The sequence below is a fragment of the Myotis brandtii genome, unplaced genomic scaffold (genome assembly GCF_000412655.1).
Source record: "Myotis brandtii unplaced genomic scaffold, ASM41265v1 scaffold332, whole genome shotgun sequence".
Classification (NCBI taxonomy): domain Eukaryota; kingdom Metazoa; phylum Chordata; class Mammalia; order Chiroptera; family Vespertilionidae; genus Myotis; species Myotis brandtii.
The window spans coordinates 2,673,550-2,687,043 of record NW_005362797.1 but is presented as its reverse complement, the minus strand read 5'-3'; the positions used below and the strand labels follow the sequence as shown (position 1 = coordinate 2,687,043).

General features: G+C 51.4%; 1 protein-coding gene across 1 annotated transcript in view; it reads left to right on the top strand.

Annotated features, from left to right (window-relative positions):
• Window positions 1-8,686, top strand: part of CCDC88C (coiled-coil domain containing 88C) — a 102,279-nt gene extending 93,593 nt beyond the window's left edge. The window contains exons 28-29 of the mRNA XM_014543682.1: window positions 458-744; window positions 6,821-8,686. Coding sequence (XP_014399168.1) covers window positions 458-744; window positions 6,821-7,831 — 1,298 coding nt within the window. The 3' untranslated portion in view covers window positions 7,832-8,686. The remainder of the gene's footprint in view (window positions 1-457; window positions 745-6,820) is intronic.
• The last annotated feature ends 4,808 nt before the right edge of the window (window positions 8,687-13,494 follow it).

Genomic DNA, 13,494 nt, shown 5'->3' with positions numbered 1-13,494 from the left:
TAATGTGACTACTGTTACAAATCGTAATGTAAATAAATATCTGATATGCAGGATGGTCTTAGGTGACCCCTGTGAAAGGGTCGTTCGACCGCCAAAGGGGTCGTGACCCACAGGTTGAGAACCGCTGCTTTACAGTGTTTACAGTTTGTTTAATGGTGCAGAATACGGTCTGTCTACTACACTGTTTCAAGAGTGATCCAGTGCGATACCTTACAGCTGTTGATAATTGAAGCTTGAGCAGAAGCTTTCCACTTCTTTCCCAAGTTATTTTGTTTTTAAATGCCAGCGTGAACTTCTAAAGAATTCCAGAATGTCCTTGACATCCACAATGCCAGCCTGGGTTCCCGGGCAGGGCTCTGTTCCGTGAGCTGCAGGCAGCACGGAGCCCACGGGAGGCGGGCGAGCGAGAGTGGGAGACTGACGCGTGTCCCTCTGTGTCCCCTCGCCCTGGCACCAGGCTCCTCCGACCCGCTCCACCGCAGGCCCGAGAGCTTCAGCAGTGAGGACCTCATTCCCAGCAGGGACACAGCCACTCTGCCCCGCGATGCCAGCGCCCCAGGACGCACTGCCCTCAGCCGCCAGGAGTACCCGCCACCCCGGAACGGGCCTCTCCCCCAGGAGTGCATCCAGAAGAGGGGTGTGGCCCAGCCCCAGGCCTGGGTGCGGCCCTGCGCCTCCCCGAGCAGGGAGATGGTCACCCTGGAGGAGTTCCTGGAGGAAAGCAACCGGGGCTCCCCCACCGCTGTGAGTGACCGGAGCTCTCTCTTCCCCTTCCCTCGCTCCCCCTTCCCTCGCTCCCCCTTTCCTTGCTCCCCTCAGATGGACGGGCACCAGAGGCAGAGACCTTGACAGCGAAGTCACAGAGAGGGACAGGCTGGGGCAGCGTAGCCTGGCTGCAGAGCTGGCTTAGATGGGGGGGCATAACCCCTAGCCAGAAAATGACCATGCGCTGGCCGCCAGCCCAGACCTGGGAGGCTGTTTTCTTCATCTGACGTGAGCGGCGGAAACGTAATGCCAGCAGGAGGGTGGGAGGTGTGTGCCCACCCCCTGGAGCATCCCTGCAGGGGGCGGCCGGCGCCCACATGCAGAGTTAGGATCTCCCGCTCGGGGTGTGGCAGAGCTCGGAGCACCCGCTGACTCTGACTCTTCACTGGCAGAGGTTTCTCGGGGAAGGGCCAGATGGTAAACGTTTCAGGCCGTGCAGTCTCTGCTGCAAACTCCACTCTGCCGCTGGGGCAGGTGGCGGGCCAAGGCGTCTATCCATGAAAGTTTTTAATCATTTAAAAATGTGAAAACCATCCTTCGCTCACAGGCCAGAGTGGCGAGCAGGAGTTGGCCCGCAGCGCGAGCTGGTTGAGTGCTGCTCTGCAGCTCTGGCCCTGAACGGCAGCGGCAGTAGGAAACCCTCGTGTCTCGGGGTAGCGTTCCTGACGCTGCACGTGCGCCTTGTAGTCTGTCTGACTTCCTGCCACGAGCTGTTGGGTCCCTGCACGGATGAAGTTACAGTTGAGAGCCTCGGAGGATTGTAGGGCTCCGGTAATTCTGTCTCGTTCCCCTTAAACGTACACAGTTGAACTTTCTCTGGCCACATAGTAAATCCTACGGCCTGCTTTAGTAGAGCCCAGTGACACGGCAAATCCAGACTATTTGTTCAGTCGATATAAATCCTACGGCCTGCTTTAGTAGAGCCCAGTGACACAGAATACAAACTACTTATTCAGTCGATGTTTATTGAGCAGGACTACATGTTAGGCAGCACGCATGATGCCTGCTCAAAAACACTAAGTAAACCAGCTCATCAGCAAGTTCCATCACATACTTGCTAGGTGCCTCGTCTGCTGGTTGGCCCTGAAAGGAAGTATATGCATGGCCTCTGCCCTCCCGTCATTTCTGTTTCTATCTGCAAAGCGCTATGCCAGGGGCTGGAGAGAAACAAAAGCCCTGCCTCACTACGTTCACAGTCTGATGCTGAGGTTCTCAAACTCGGGCGGGTGTCATGCTCCCCTGGGCTGCCTGGACACAGGCTGGACCCCAGGAGCTCTGGGGTGGGGCTCCCCTAGAATCTGCATTATGACCAGCTTCCCAGACGATGCCTTATCTTTTTCAGCCTAAATGGGACCCAAACAACCTCACTGCAGGAGTTGTTGTGGAAGCTGATGCTCAGCTCCTGAGATCCACTCCACCTTCCTCCGTCTTCCCAGCGTGTCCCCCGTGTGCCCCCCAACTAACCTGACGCCTCCCCCCTCCCCCAAGCAGGCCTGAAGGAAGTGGTAGTCACAACAGTGCCCGCACTCAACACCTCCACTCCCTGAGTGTGGTTGGCTGGGAGGGGGTGGAGGGGGTGTCATAAGAGGGGCCCAATGGGTGGCCAGAGAGGGTGGACTCATGCAGGTGGGTGACAAAGATTTAGAAAGGATCAGAGAGGAGCCGGCTGCAGAGTCGGACAGCTGTGGGTTCAAATCCCCGATCTGCCACTCTCTAGATGCGGGACCTGCTGAACCTCTGTCCTCAATTGCCTTGCCTATGAAAGGTTGTTTTAATACAGCCTTGCAAGGTTGCTTTGAGAATTGAATGAGTTGGGGGGTTGTCTTTGTTCTGTTCTTTCCCAGTTATACCTGTGGTTTCTAGCATCGTGCCTGGCCCCTGGGAAGCAGTTGGTAAGTGGTCCCTGTTGATATTAATGACCACAGGTCTGACTGTACGAACGCCCAGGATGTGTGACTCCTAACTAGCACGTAAAGCAGCAGAAGGTGTCTCTCAGGTTGAGTGTCCAGATGTCTTCACGGGCCAGGAGTTGTTGGCAAGTGCAGGTGGCTCCTGGGTTGCTGAGCCGCCCCGAGACTGACACCGCCTGACACAGATCTAGCGGCCGGGGCCTGACTCCTCCTGCCGGTGAACGCTGACTCATCTTCCGAGTGCTCTCCCTTCCTTGCCTCTTCTCGTGGAGGAGACACCACGAGGCCCCTCCAGGCTGTGAGGTGCTGGCCGGGGGCTGCAGTTACCAGAGCAGGGTCAGGCCTGGGCTTCTGACTCTGCCTGCCCAGCGTGGTGGGAAAGGACACTGGTTCTCTGGCCAGGGAAGCCCAGCCGGGCACCTGCTCAGCCGGGGGAGCAGCGTGAAGGAAACAGTGGCAGGTGGCCACCCACGGCTCAGCCTTGCACTCCCCTTGGGGGCCCGCCTCGCTCGTTCCCACCACGGCCTTTCTCAGATCAGGAGGAAGGTTGCAATTGCAAAAGGAATTGTTTTTGTTTGTTTGTTTTCATTTTTTCTTCTGAAGTTTTGTTGTTAATATACAGGAAGGCAATGGATTTTTGCACCTTGGTTTTGTATCCTGCAACTTGACTGTATTTGTTTATTGTTTCTAACAGTTTTTTGGTGGAGTTTTTAGGGTTTTCATGTCATCCACAAAAAGTGACATTTGACTTCTTCCTTCCCTGCCTTTTCTTTCTTTCTCTTGCCTTATTGCTGTGGCTAGAACTTACAGCACATGTCCTTGTGGAGAGAGTGGACATTCTTGTCTCGTTCCTGATCTTAGAAAAGCTTTCAGTTTTTCACCATTGAGTATGATATTAGCTGACGTTTTATCACATATGGCTTTTATTATGTTTAGGTACTGTCCTTCTATTCCTATTTTATTGAGCGTTTTAATCATAAATGGATGTTGTATCTGATCCAATGCTTTTTCCTGCAACTATTGATAAGATCATGTGATAATGTAGTGTATTACTGCTTTTGCTGCATCCCAGACGTTTTGATATGGTATATTGTCATTCTCATTTGTCTCTTTATATATTTTGTTCTCATCTTTTATTTCTTCATTGCCCCAGTCATTTTTTAGTAGTATGTTGTTTAATCTCCATGTATCTGTGAGGCTTTTAAAAAATATATATATTTTTAGTGACTTCAGAGAGGAAGGGTGAGGAAGAGAGAGATAGAAACGTCAGGGATGAGAGAGAATCATTTATGGGCTGCCTCCTGCATGCCCACACTGGGGATCGAGCTGGCAACCTGGTCATTTGCCCTTGACAGGAATCGAACCCAGAACCCTTGAGTCTGCAGGCCGACGCTCTATCTACTGAACCAAACTGGCTAAGGCTATTTGTGAGTTTCTTTACTTCCTTTTTGCATTTGATTTCTAATTTCAAGGCATTGTGGTCAGAGAATATGCTTGGTATAATTTCAATTTCATGATTTGTTGATGCCAGTTTTGTGACCAATATGTGGTCTAACCTTGAGAACGTTCCATGTCCGCTGGAGAAAAATGTATAATCTGATGTTCTGTGATGAAAGGTTCTATAAATGTCAATTATGTTTCTTTGTCTAGTGTTTCACTTAAGGTCTATATTTATTTATTTTTTTTAATATTTTTATTGATTTCAGGGAGGAAGGGAGAGGAAGAGAAACAGAAACATCAATGATGAGAGAGAATCATTGATCGGCTGCCTCCTGCACACCCCCTACTAGGGATCGAGCTCGCAACCTGGGCATGTGCCCTTGACCAGAATTGAAAATGGAACCCTTCAGTCTGCATGCTGATGCTCTATCTACTGAGCCAAACCAGCTAGGGCAAGGCCGATATTTATTTATTGATTTTCTGTTTGGTTGATCTGTCTAGAGCAGGGGTCCTCAAACTACGGCCCACGGGCCACATGCAAATACAAATACTGTATTTGTTCCCGTTTTGTTTTTTTACTTCAAAATAAGATATGTGCAGTGTGCATAGGAATTTGTTCATAGTTTTTTTTTAAACTATAGTCTGGCCCTCCAACGGTCTGAGGGACAGTGAACTGGCCCCCTCTTTAAAAAGTTTGAGGACCCCTGGTCTAGAGCTATCAATGGAGTATTAAGGTCCTCCAACTATGATTGTCTTTTGATCTGTTTCTCCCTTTAGTTCTGTGAGTAGTTGTCACATATTTCGGCGTTTCCTGGTTGAGTGCATATATATTAAGAAGTGTTACGTTTTCTTGATGTAATGTTACCTTTATCATTAAAGTGTCCATCTTTGTCTCTTGTTACCTTGAAATATATTTTGTCAGATATAAGTATGGATACACCTGCTTTTCTGTGGATCTTGTTTGCTTGGAGAATCATTTTCCACCCTTTTACTTTGAATTTACCTTTGTCTTTGTAGCTTAGATGTGCCTCTTGTAGGTGACATGGTTGGGTTTTGTTTTTGGATCCACTCTGCTATTCTGTGCCTCTTGGTGAATTCGGACCATTTACATTTAGGGTAATTAGTGATGTATTAGGATTTCCTATAGCCATTTTATATTTTGTTTCCTGGTAGCTCTGCCTCCCTTGATTCTTTTCCTTTATATTTCTATCTGGGGTTTTTTGGTGGTATTCCATTCATCTTTCCTCGGTTTCCTCTTTTTTTAAGCTATATGTCCTAGTTTGGGGATTTTTGTGTGTGGTTATCATTAGGTTTATAAAAAAATGAAGTTGCATATATAACGTAGTTTTTGTTCTTTTGAGTGCATCTGATTTTCATCTTCCTTTGCCAGTTCAGACCTCCCCCCCCTCCCCTTTTATGTTTTTGTTGTCACAGATTATCCCTGTTTATGCTGTAAGTTTTTCGATGGTCTTACTCGTAGTGTTGTGACCTTATGTTCTTTGTTTCAGGTAGAATAAGTCCCTTGAGTATTTCCTGCAATGGGGGTTTTCTGGTGATAAAATCCCTCAGCTTCTGTATGTCTGGGAACGTCTTTATTTCTCCTTCATATTTAAAGGATAATTTTGCTGGACATATTACTCGTGGCTGGTAATTTCTCTCTTTCAAGCCCTTGAATATTTGGTTCTACTCTCTTCAGGCCTGTAGAGTTTCTACTGAGAAGTCAGATGAAATTCTGATGGGTTTTCCTTTGTAGGTCACTTCCTTTTTTCCCCTGGCCACTTTGAGAATTTTTCTTTGTCGTTAATTCTTGACAGCTTCAATACCAAGGGCCTTGGAGAGGGCCTCTTGGATTGAGGTAACTAGGTGTTCTGTGTGCTTCTGGGATTCGAGGATCTAGTTCTTCCCATGGATTTGGGAAGTTCTCATCCACTGTTTGTTTGAATAGGCTCTCCATTCCATGCTCCCTCTTCCCTCCTCCGAATGCCTGTAATTCTAATGCTGCTTTTTCTGATGGAGTCAGGTTTCCGGAGTGCTTTCATTTTTCTTTATGCTTGGGTCTCTTCTCTCCTTCTTTCTGCATCATTTCTTGATTCCTGTCTTCAATATCACTAATTCTTTCCTCTGGTTGGTTCTGTTTTCTGTGCTCAGTAGTTCACTTTTAATCTCTTTAATTGCATGCTTCATTTCCTGGATTTCTGACTGGTTCTTTTCTGATGTTTCCATCTCTTTTGTAAAGTACGCATTTTGTTCATTGATTTGTTTTCTGAGTGCACTGAGTTGCCTGTGGGTATTTTCTCGCATCTCATTGAGTATTTTCAGAACCTTAATCTTGAAATCTCTGTTATTTATATCACATATTTCCATGTGTTCCAGCCTGCTTTCTGGGGATTTGTCATTTTCTTTCTAGTCATCCTCATTGCTGTGGTTCTCCATGGTATTTGCTGTCCTTCTTTGCTTATGCATTTATCGCTGAAGAGGTCTATTTATAATTTTCCAGTAGAGGGCACTGAATCTCAAGATTTTTTTTTTTTTTTTTTACCTCTGTGGTCTCTCAGTCTTGAACCTCCACCGCTTCCGTAAGACCGTACAGCCGTGCTGCTTGGGGGTGGGGTTTGTTTTGCCCTCACCATCACGGCGACCCCTGACCTCCAAGGACCCTCCTGGCCCTCACTCCTGCCTCTCAGTTCTTCCTCTCTTCTCTATAGGACCCTCCTGGTTGCCGGGATGACCTGCTAAGTGACTACTTCAGAAAGGCCAGTGACCTCCCAACCATCGGAGGCCAGCCAGGCCCACCTGCCAGGAGAGAAGGGGCCAGGATGCCCACCAGCTTGGTGGCCCCCACCCTCAAGATGGCTGTCAGCACCTCGGAGGGGAAGCTGCTAAAGCCGGGACAGTATGTGAAGCCCAACTTGAGACCTGCCGACGCTGAGACCCCACCCAGTGCCCCCCTGAGGCCGGCCCAGCCTCCCCAGAGCCTTTCTCTGGGCAGACCCCGGCAGGCCACAATGCCCCCAAGCTCCCACACGCCTGCCAGCCGGAGCGCGTCCCTGAGCAGGGCCTTCAGCCTGGCCTCAGCTGACCTGCTTCGAGCCAGCGGGCCAGAGGCCTCCAAACAGGACTCTCCTCTGAAGCCAGGGGGTTCTGAGGCCTCAGGGGGCAGAGAAACAGGCAGCCACACCCCGCAAAGCCCCATACCCCTCAGCTCCCACAGCCTGGCCCGGGAGAAGACCCCACTTGTGGGAAAGGCTGGTGGCTCCTATCAGGCCCCGGGTCCCCGAAGCCGACCACTGGACATGAGGCGCTTCTCACTGGCTCCCCCAAAGGAGGAGAGGCTGGCTCCCCTGCCACAATCCGCCACGGCCCCAGCCATTGCCACTGGAGGCGGTGGTGGCAGCAACTCTCAGCCCCACCACCGCTCACCAACCCCAGCCCCAGCTGTCAGGACTAGGCCCCCAACCCCCCAACACTCAGGGGAAGTGGCCACCATTGCGCCTGTCCGGGTGGGGCTCAGCCTCTCAGAGGGTGACGGGGCCCCAGGACAGGCCCACAGAGAGGGGCTCCCTGCCAAGAGCCCGGGCAGGTCTCCCGACTTGGCTCCCCGCACCAGCCGGGCCCCTGAGGACTTCAGTCGTGGGAACAACTCAAAAAGCATGCCGGCGTCCCCAGAGCCGGGTGGGGACCAGCAGACTGTGTGGTACGAGTACGGCTGTGTGTGACTCGTCTCCTGGCCCCATAGCCCGAGCCTTAAAACTACTGACGCGCCTTCTGATGACCGCGGCCGCCTCTCCTGTCCGCCTGTGGTGCCAGGAGAGGGCTGTAGAATGAGGAAAGGGGTCCCCATGTGCCTCTTCCATTCGTTCTGTTAGTGAGAACGCTGTGCCAAGGTGTGGAACACGTGTCTGACCCTCCAGCCGCTCGTATCTTCTGAACAAATCCACTTTGGCCTGGGGACGCTCACACTGCAATGACAGACCGACTTCCCCGAGGCAGACACTATGTGAACGTGCCCCTTAAAACGCTTGTTTGCAGCTTGACCTCCATGAAAGTGTGCGTGTGACGGTGAGCAGATACACACATGCTCTCAGGGCTGAGCCCTGGTCGGGAAACTCTACTCCCTCTCCCAGAAGCCAGATGATCCTAGGAAGAGCCCAGACCGGCCACACTACAAAGACCTGGAGGCCCTGGGTAGACCCTGGAGTCAGGCTCACTGTTAACCCAGGGCGCTGTCGAGCCAGGCCTGGGGCCCCATGTACTTCGCCACGGCCAAGGTGGCCTCAGGCTTTGCCTTCTCCAGCTGGCTCCCCTGCTCACTTATCTATAAACACTGGGTCTGCTCGGCCTGGGGGTGGAGTAGAGAGAAGCCTTGCCCGCCCCCTCCCAGCAAGTGTACATAGTGTGTACGGGCGAGGGGCGGGGGGCGCGAGAGGCAGGTGCAGCCTGATTTGGGATGTGGCTGCAGCACCCCAGTGTCCCCACATCGAGGGTGAGACGTTGATTTATTTCTGAATAATTTCTGTGGTAGAAACCAAATTTCTTTAATATATTACATATATGTGTACACACTCATGAAATATATATATATACTTTGATGGGGATCTACAGGATGTCCCCCCCCAAAAAATGTACGCACTAACAGCTGATAACTCAATTTTCACTTCTTTTCAGGTTAACATTCGAAATAATGGGTGAAGCCAGGCTAAGCTCTGAACAAAGATAACTTACCCCCTAGACTCACATAAAAGATAAAAGTTTACGGTACGAAACCGGCAACGGTGCCTGGACCACAGCTACTGTGGCGCAGCGGAATCACCAACATCGAGAACCATTTCGTTCGGTGTTTGTGCTCCTTCTCTCAATACCTGCCCTCGATTCCTCGACTGCTGCCGGTTTCGTGCCGTAAACGTCATCCTTTATCCCCCTAAAAAGTCTGGTGGGTAAGTTCTTTTTGTTCAAAGCTTAGTCTGGCTTCACCCATTGCTTCAAATAAATTAAACCTGAAAAGGGAATTAAGTGAGTTGTCAGCTGTTAAAGTGCGTTTATGTTCCAATGGGAATCGTTCATTTCCATCGGGAGTCTGGCCTCTCTACATTTTTGGGGGACGCCCTATATTTATATCCCACGGGGAGTCATTCTTTCCCATCGGGAGTCTCCCCTGCTGCTGTGTGCATTTGGCCGGGTTCCTGACACATTTTGTTTCCTGTTGTTTACTAAGGTGCTCTTCCTGGGATGTACCAACTTGGTGATTGGGATTTTATAAAGATTTTTTTCCTTTTGAGCTAAAGTACTGAGAAAGAAATGGGAATGTTAACATGGTCGATTTTCGGAGTGCTTTGGGTTGTGTATTAGCCATTGATTCTGGGACACAAGGACGGGTTTGTAATAAAATGAGATGTTGTAAAACTGAGTCCTAGTTTTCCTCGCCACTCGCCACTGGCAGCGCTGTCGGGGCATTGGGACTCCAGGCTCCCTGCTCAGCCCCCCAGTCTCCTCAGCCCCTGGAATCCACCAGCTCCCTTTGCCTGAGGTCAGAGAATGGGAAAGCGACGTTTCCTATTTTCCAGGCTTGTGTTTAAGTTCCTATAAGTTGAATCCCATTTAGATACGGGATTTAGATCATAGCAGGAGCTTAGCTTAAAGTGATCCTTTGCTCTGTTCGAGTGAAGCATCCAGAAGGTGGGTTGGAGAAAGGGTTGGAGACATGAAATAACCATCGTGCCTCTAGGCTTTTCCGATCCACTGTTTGGCTCTAGATGGTGGACGTGAGCTGCAGCAACCAGCCAGGTTTCCTGCCTGTGACTCATCATCAGTGGTCAAGAGCCAGATTTTTTAACCGATCGTGTTGCTGTTTGTCCTGGTACAGGCTGATCAAGGACCAATTGCTGACAGCAACCAAGGACCCTGCCTCAGTCCTGAATGGGTTTTTGTAACTAGGTTATCAGTTGCTGCTTTCCGTGGGCAGCCTCTAAACGTAAATTGCAAACTATATACCTTCACCCTTACAATCCAAAGCTCTAGACTAGAGCCCAGCAGTATTCAATGGTTGTGTAAAAAGTACAATAAAATTTCAAATGTGTGCCATGCAGAAAAAATAAGTAAAGTGATCCTTTGGATTTTTCCAAGGCTACTCAACTAGGAAGAGGCAGATGAGGGAGGAAGGGAGGCCGGCATGTAAATATCCCCACCTGACCCAGTCTTCTAATGGTGTTCTGTCCAGCTGCCGCCTGCGTGTCCCCTTCCTTCCTCACCAAACCTCTCCTGGAAGGTGCCTTCTCTCGCCTCCTTTCCCCTTCTTTCCCCGAGGTCCTGCAGCGGTGGGAGCCGCCCACTCAGCGAGCTGCCCTCCCCAATGCTTGGAGCCAAACTGAGCAGCGGCACCTGCAGGCCGCCTCCCCTGCGCCTTTGGCTTTTGCAGGATCTGACACTGGCCGGTCACCCCTCAGAGCTCTCAGCCTCTGTCCCCTGATGCTCGCCCGTCTGGGACAGCTCTTCAGGGCTCACACTTGCCAGTCGCTCTGTCACTCACTCATTCCTTCCACAAACAAACACTGAACGCTCCTGTGTGCTCACTCCCGGGTTCCACCGTGGAGGCAGCTCCCTCCAGGCCCCCTCTGCAGGGCTGACCCACCTGCTCCCCAGCACTGACCACTGCTGAGCTTCAGGCCTGAGGTCGGCTGCCTTAGACCTTCTGCCCGGGCTGCAGGCTTCCTCCACTCTCTCTGGCTCCTCTGGGCTCCCTACTTACCCAAGGACACCAGCTGTCAATCACAGAAGCCAAAAGCCTGTGGTGCAGGCTGGACGCCTCCTCTCTCCACTTCCCACAGGTGATAGCTCCCCTGAACCTGGGAATGGGTCTGGAATCTGCCCGCCCATCTTAGCTGACTGTTCTCATCCCAGGTCCCCCCGACACCCCTGTCCCTGGGTCTTGGCAGGGGCTTGCCAACTGGTCTGCCTGCCTCCCACAACTCGGCCCCATGGCACCTCTCGGCATTCACGCTGGGTGACCTTCCTTTTTGAACCTCCCCTCCCTCAGCCTCCACACTCGCTACAGCATTTCTTTGCGGTCTAGCTTCTCCATGGGTCACTTCAGGGTGCACCCAACCCTCTATCACCCCCCACCCCTCCAGCCCGAGACAAGCTTGTACACACCCACAGCTTTCATTGCAATCTTCCCGAAGGCTCCAAACACCTCTAGCCACAGCCTCTCCTGGGAACCTCCAGGTCTGTTCCCAGCTTGGATGTCCCGAGACACCTCCAACTCAAAATGCTCAGCACACGGTTCACCATCCTCCCCCACCAAAGCCTCTGTGCGCCTCCTCTCATCACCTCTGTCCCCTTCCCCCAGACCATGTTGGGCATCCCCCTCTCTCTTCCCCGTGTCCTATCCATCACTCCCTCAGCTGCTTCCAACTCTGATGTCTCGCTCACATACCCAGCCAACCCAGGTGGTGGGCCCCCCTGGGCAGTACCACGGGGTCCCGTTGCTGAGGGGGCACCCAAACCATGCCCCGTGGAGCTCCAGGGCCCCACCTCTACCCTGGCCTGGGAGCTGTGTGATCTGGGGGATGGGAAACATCCAAGTGACAGCTCAGGGCCGAGGTCTGCCTGCAGAGAGGGTGGGGTCACCTGTGGCACCAGAGGGGCTCTCCCTGGGAGAACAGCAAAGTGAGAAAATTAGAAAACGTCGCACAAACCTTGGGAAGGAAGCATCCAGCCAAATGTTTATCAACCAACCAGAGGAAGAGGAGGGACTATGTTTATCTGTATGCACACACATACATACACATGTATATACACATGTATGCACACAGCCCATCGATTCCCTTAGAAAGCTCTCATTGATTTTCCAAACAGGTGTATTGATAGCCCACCTATGCTTGCCCTTGACTGACAGATGAGTGTGGTTCCAACGTGAATGTTGGATGATGTTTTCTTTTATGTTGGCAAGTAAAGCGAGCTGAAGGTGTCTGTGAGAACCTCACTCATTTGTTAATGATGTGAGTGACTACTCAATCAGTCCTTTTCTGAATGCCAGCCCAAGTCTCTCAATTTCTTGTAATATACTCACATTGTAATGGCTACAGACATTTTTTGAAACTAGAGATACAATTTACATACATTAATATTCACCCAAGCCCTAGCTAGGTTAACTCAGTGGATAGAGCGTCAGCCTGTGGACTGAAGGGTCCTAGGTTCTATTCAGGTCAAGGGCACATACATGCCCAGGTTGCAGGCTCAATCCCCAGTAGGGAGCGTGTAGGAGGCAGCCGATCAGTGATTCTCTCTCATCGTTGATGTTTCTAGCTCCTCCCTTCCTCTCTGAAATCAATAAAAATATATTTTAAAAAAAATATTCACCCAAGACACACTTCTAAGTTTAATCTTTACTTTTAACATTTCCCCCATCACTTTCTCGTCTAGAGCCAGTAGACACTGAAGAAAACAAATCAAGCCCTGGTTTGGTAACGTGCCAGTTTCTATGGTGTAAATACGTTCACCACAAGCAATTTCAAGCTGCCAACATGAAGTCCCTAACCCCGGAGATGGGAAGAGATGTGCAGGTGTGAAACACGATCTAATATCACCTCCACGAAGGTATAGTAGGTCTAGACAACCCCAAGAGCATGGGTACTGGTACAGTGATTACAAGTGGCAGGTTCTGAGTATTTGTTACCTTTGTTTTTAATATAAATTATTTAATCGCAGGCTTACGTAAGTTCATTTTTAATGATGGCTGTGTTTAACACCTGGCTTTCCAATCCCTGGAAACACGGATGGGCTCTCACAAGCCAGCACAGGCTGGCTCCAGCACAGCAGGGGGAGGGCTGGGCTGAAAGGGAAGGGACAACGAGGAAGAAGTGGCCAAAGCAGAAGGTGCATGTCCAGAGCAGAGCAGCTGGCCCTCCTGGTCCCTGCTGGCATGTGGGGGCGCAGTGACACCCCCCACTCCCCCAACACGGGCACAGAGAGGCCCCCTGGGCTGGGGCTGGAGGCTGGAAACTGCCCAGGCTTCTCTCTCCCCTGCCCTCCTTCCTCCTTGACCTTTTGCAGGGGGTAGAGCGGAAAGAGGGGCCTGGGAAACCATCACCTCCCATCTGCGGAGTGGGGCAGAGTGGACAACAGGAAGGCGGGCAGGAGCCTGGAGGGGAGGGTCCTGGCAGGGCTGACACGTGCGGGAGCGGGAGGGTGGGAGGAGATGGAGGGGGCGTCCTAGCAGGGCTGAGAAATGGCATTCCCTTTCCAAGCTGTTTTCTGGCCCAGCCCCCTGAGGTGGGGTTCACGCAGCCGCTTCGCGCAGGCAGGCTGAGCGCTGCAGAGGCGACACCGGCCACCTGTGTCCCCATCGCCCCTCCCCCGAGACCCCCGAGGACACAGGGAGGAG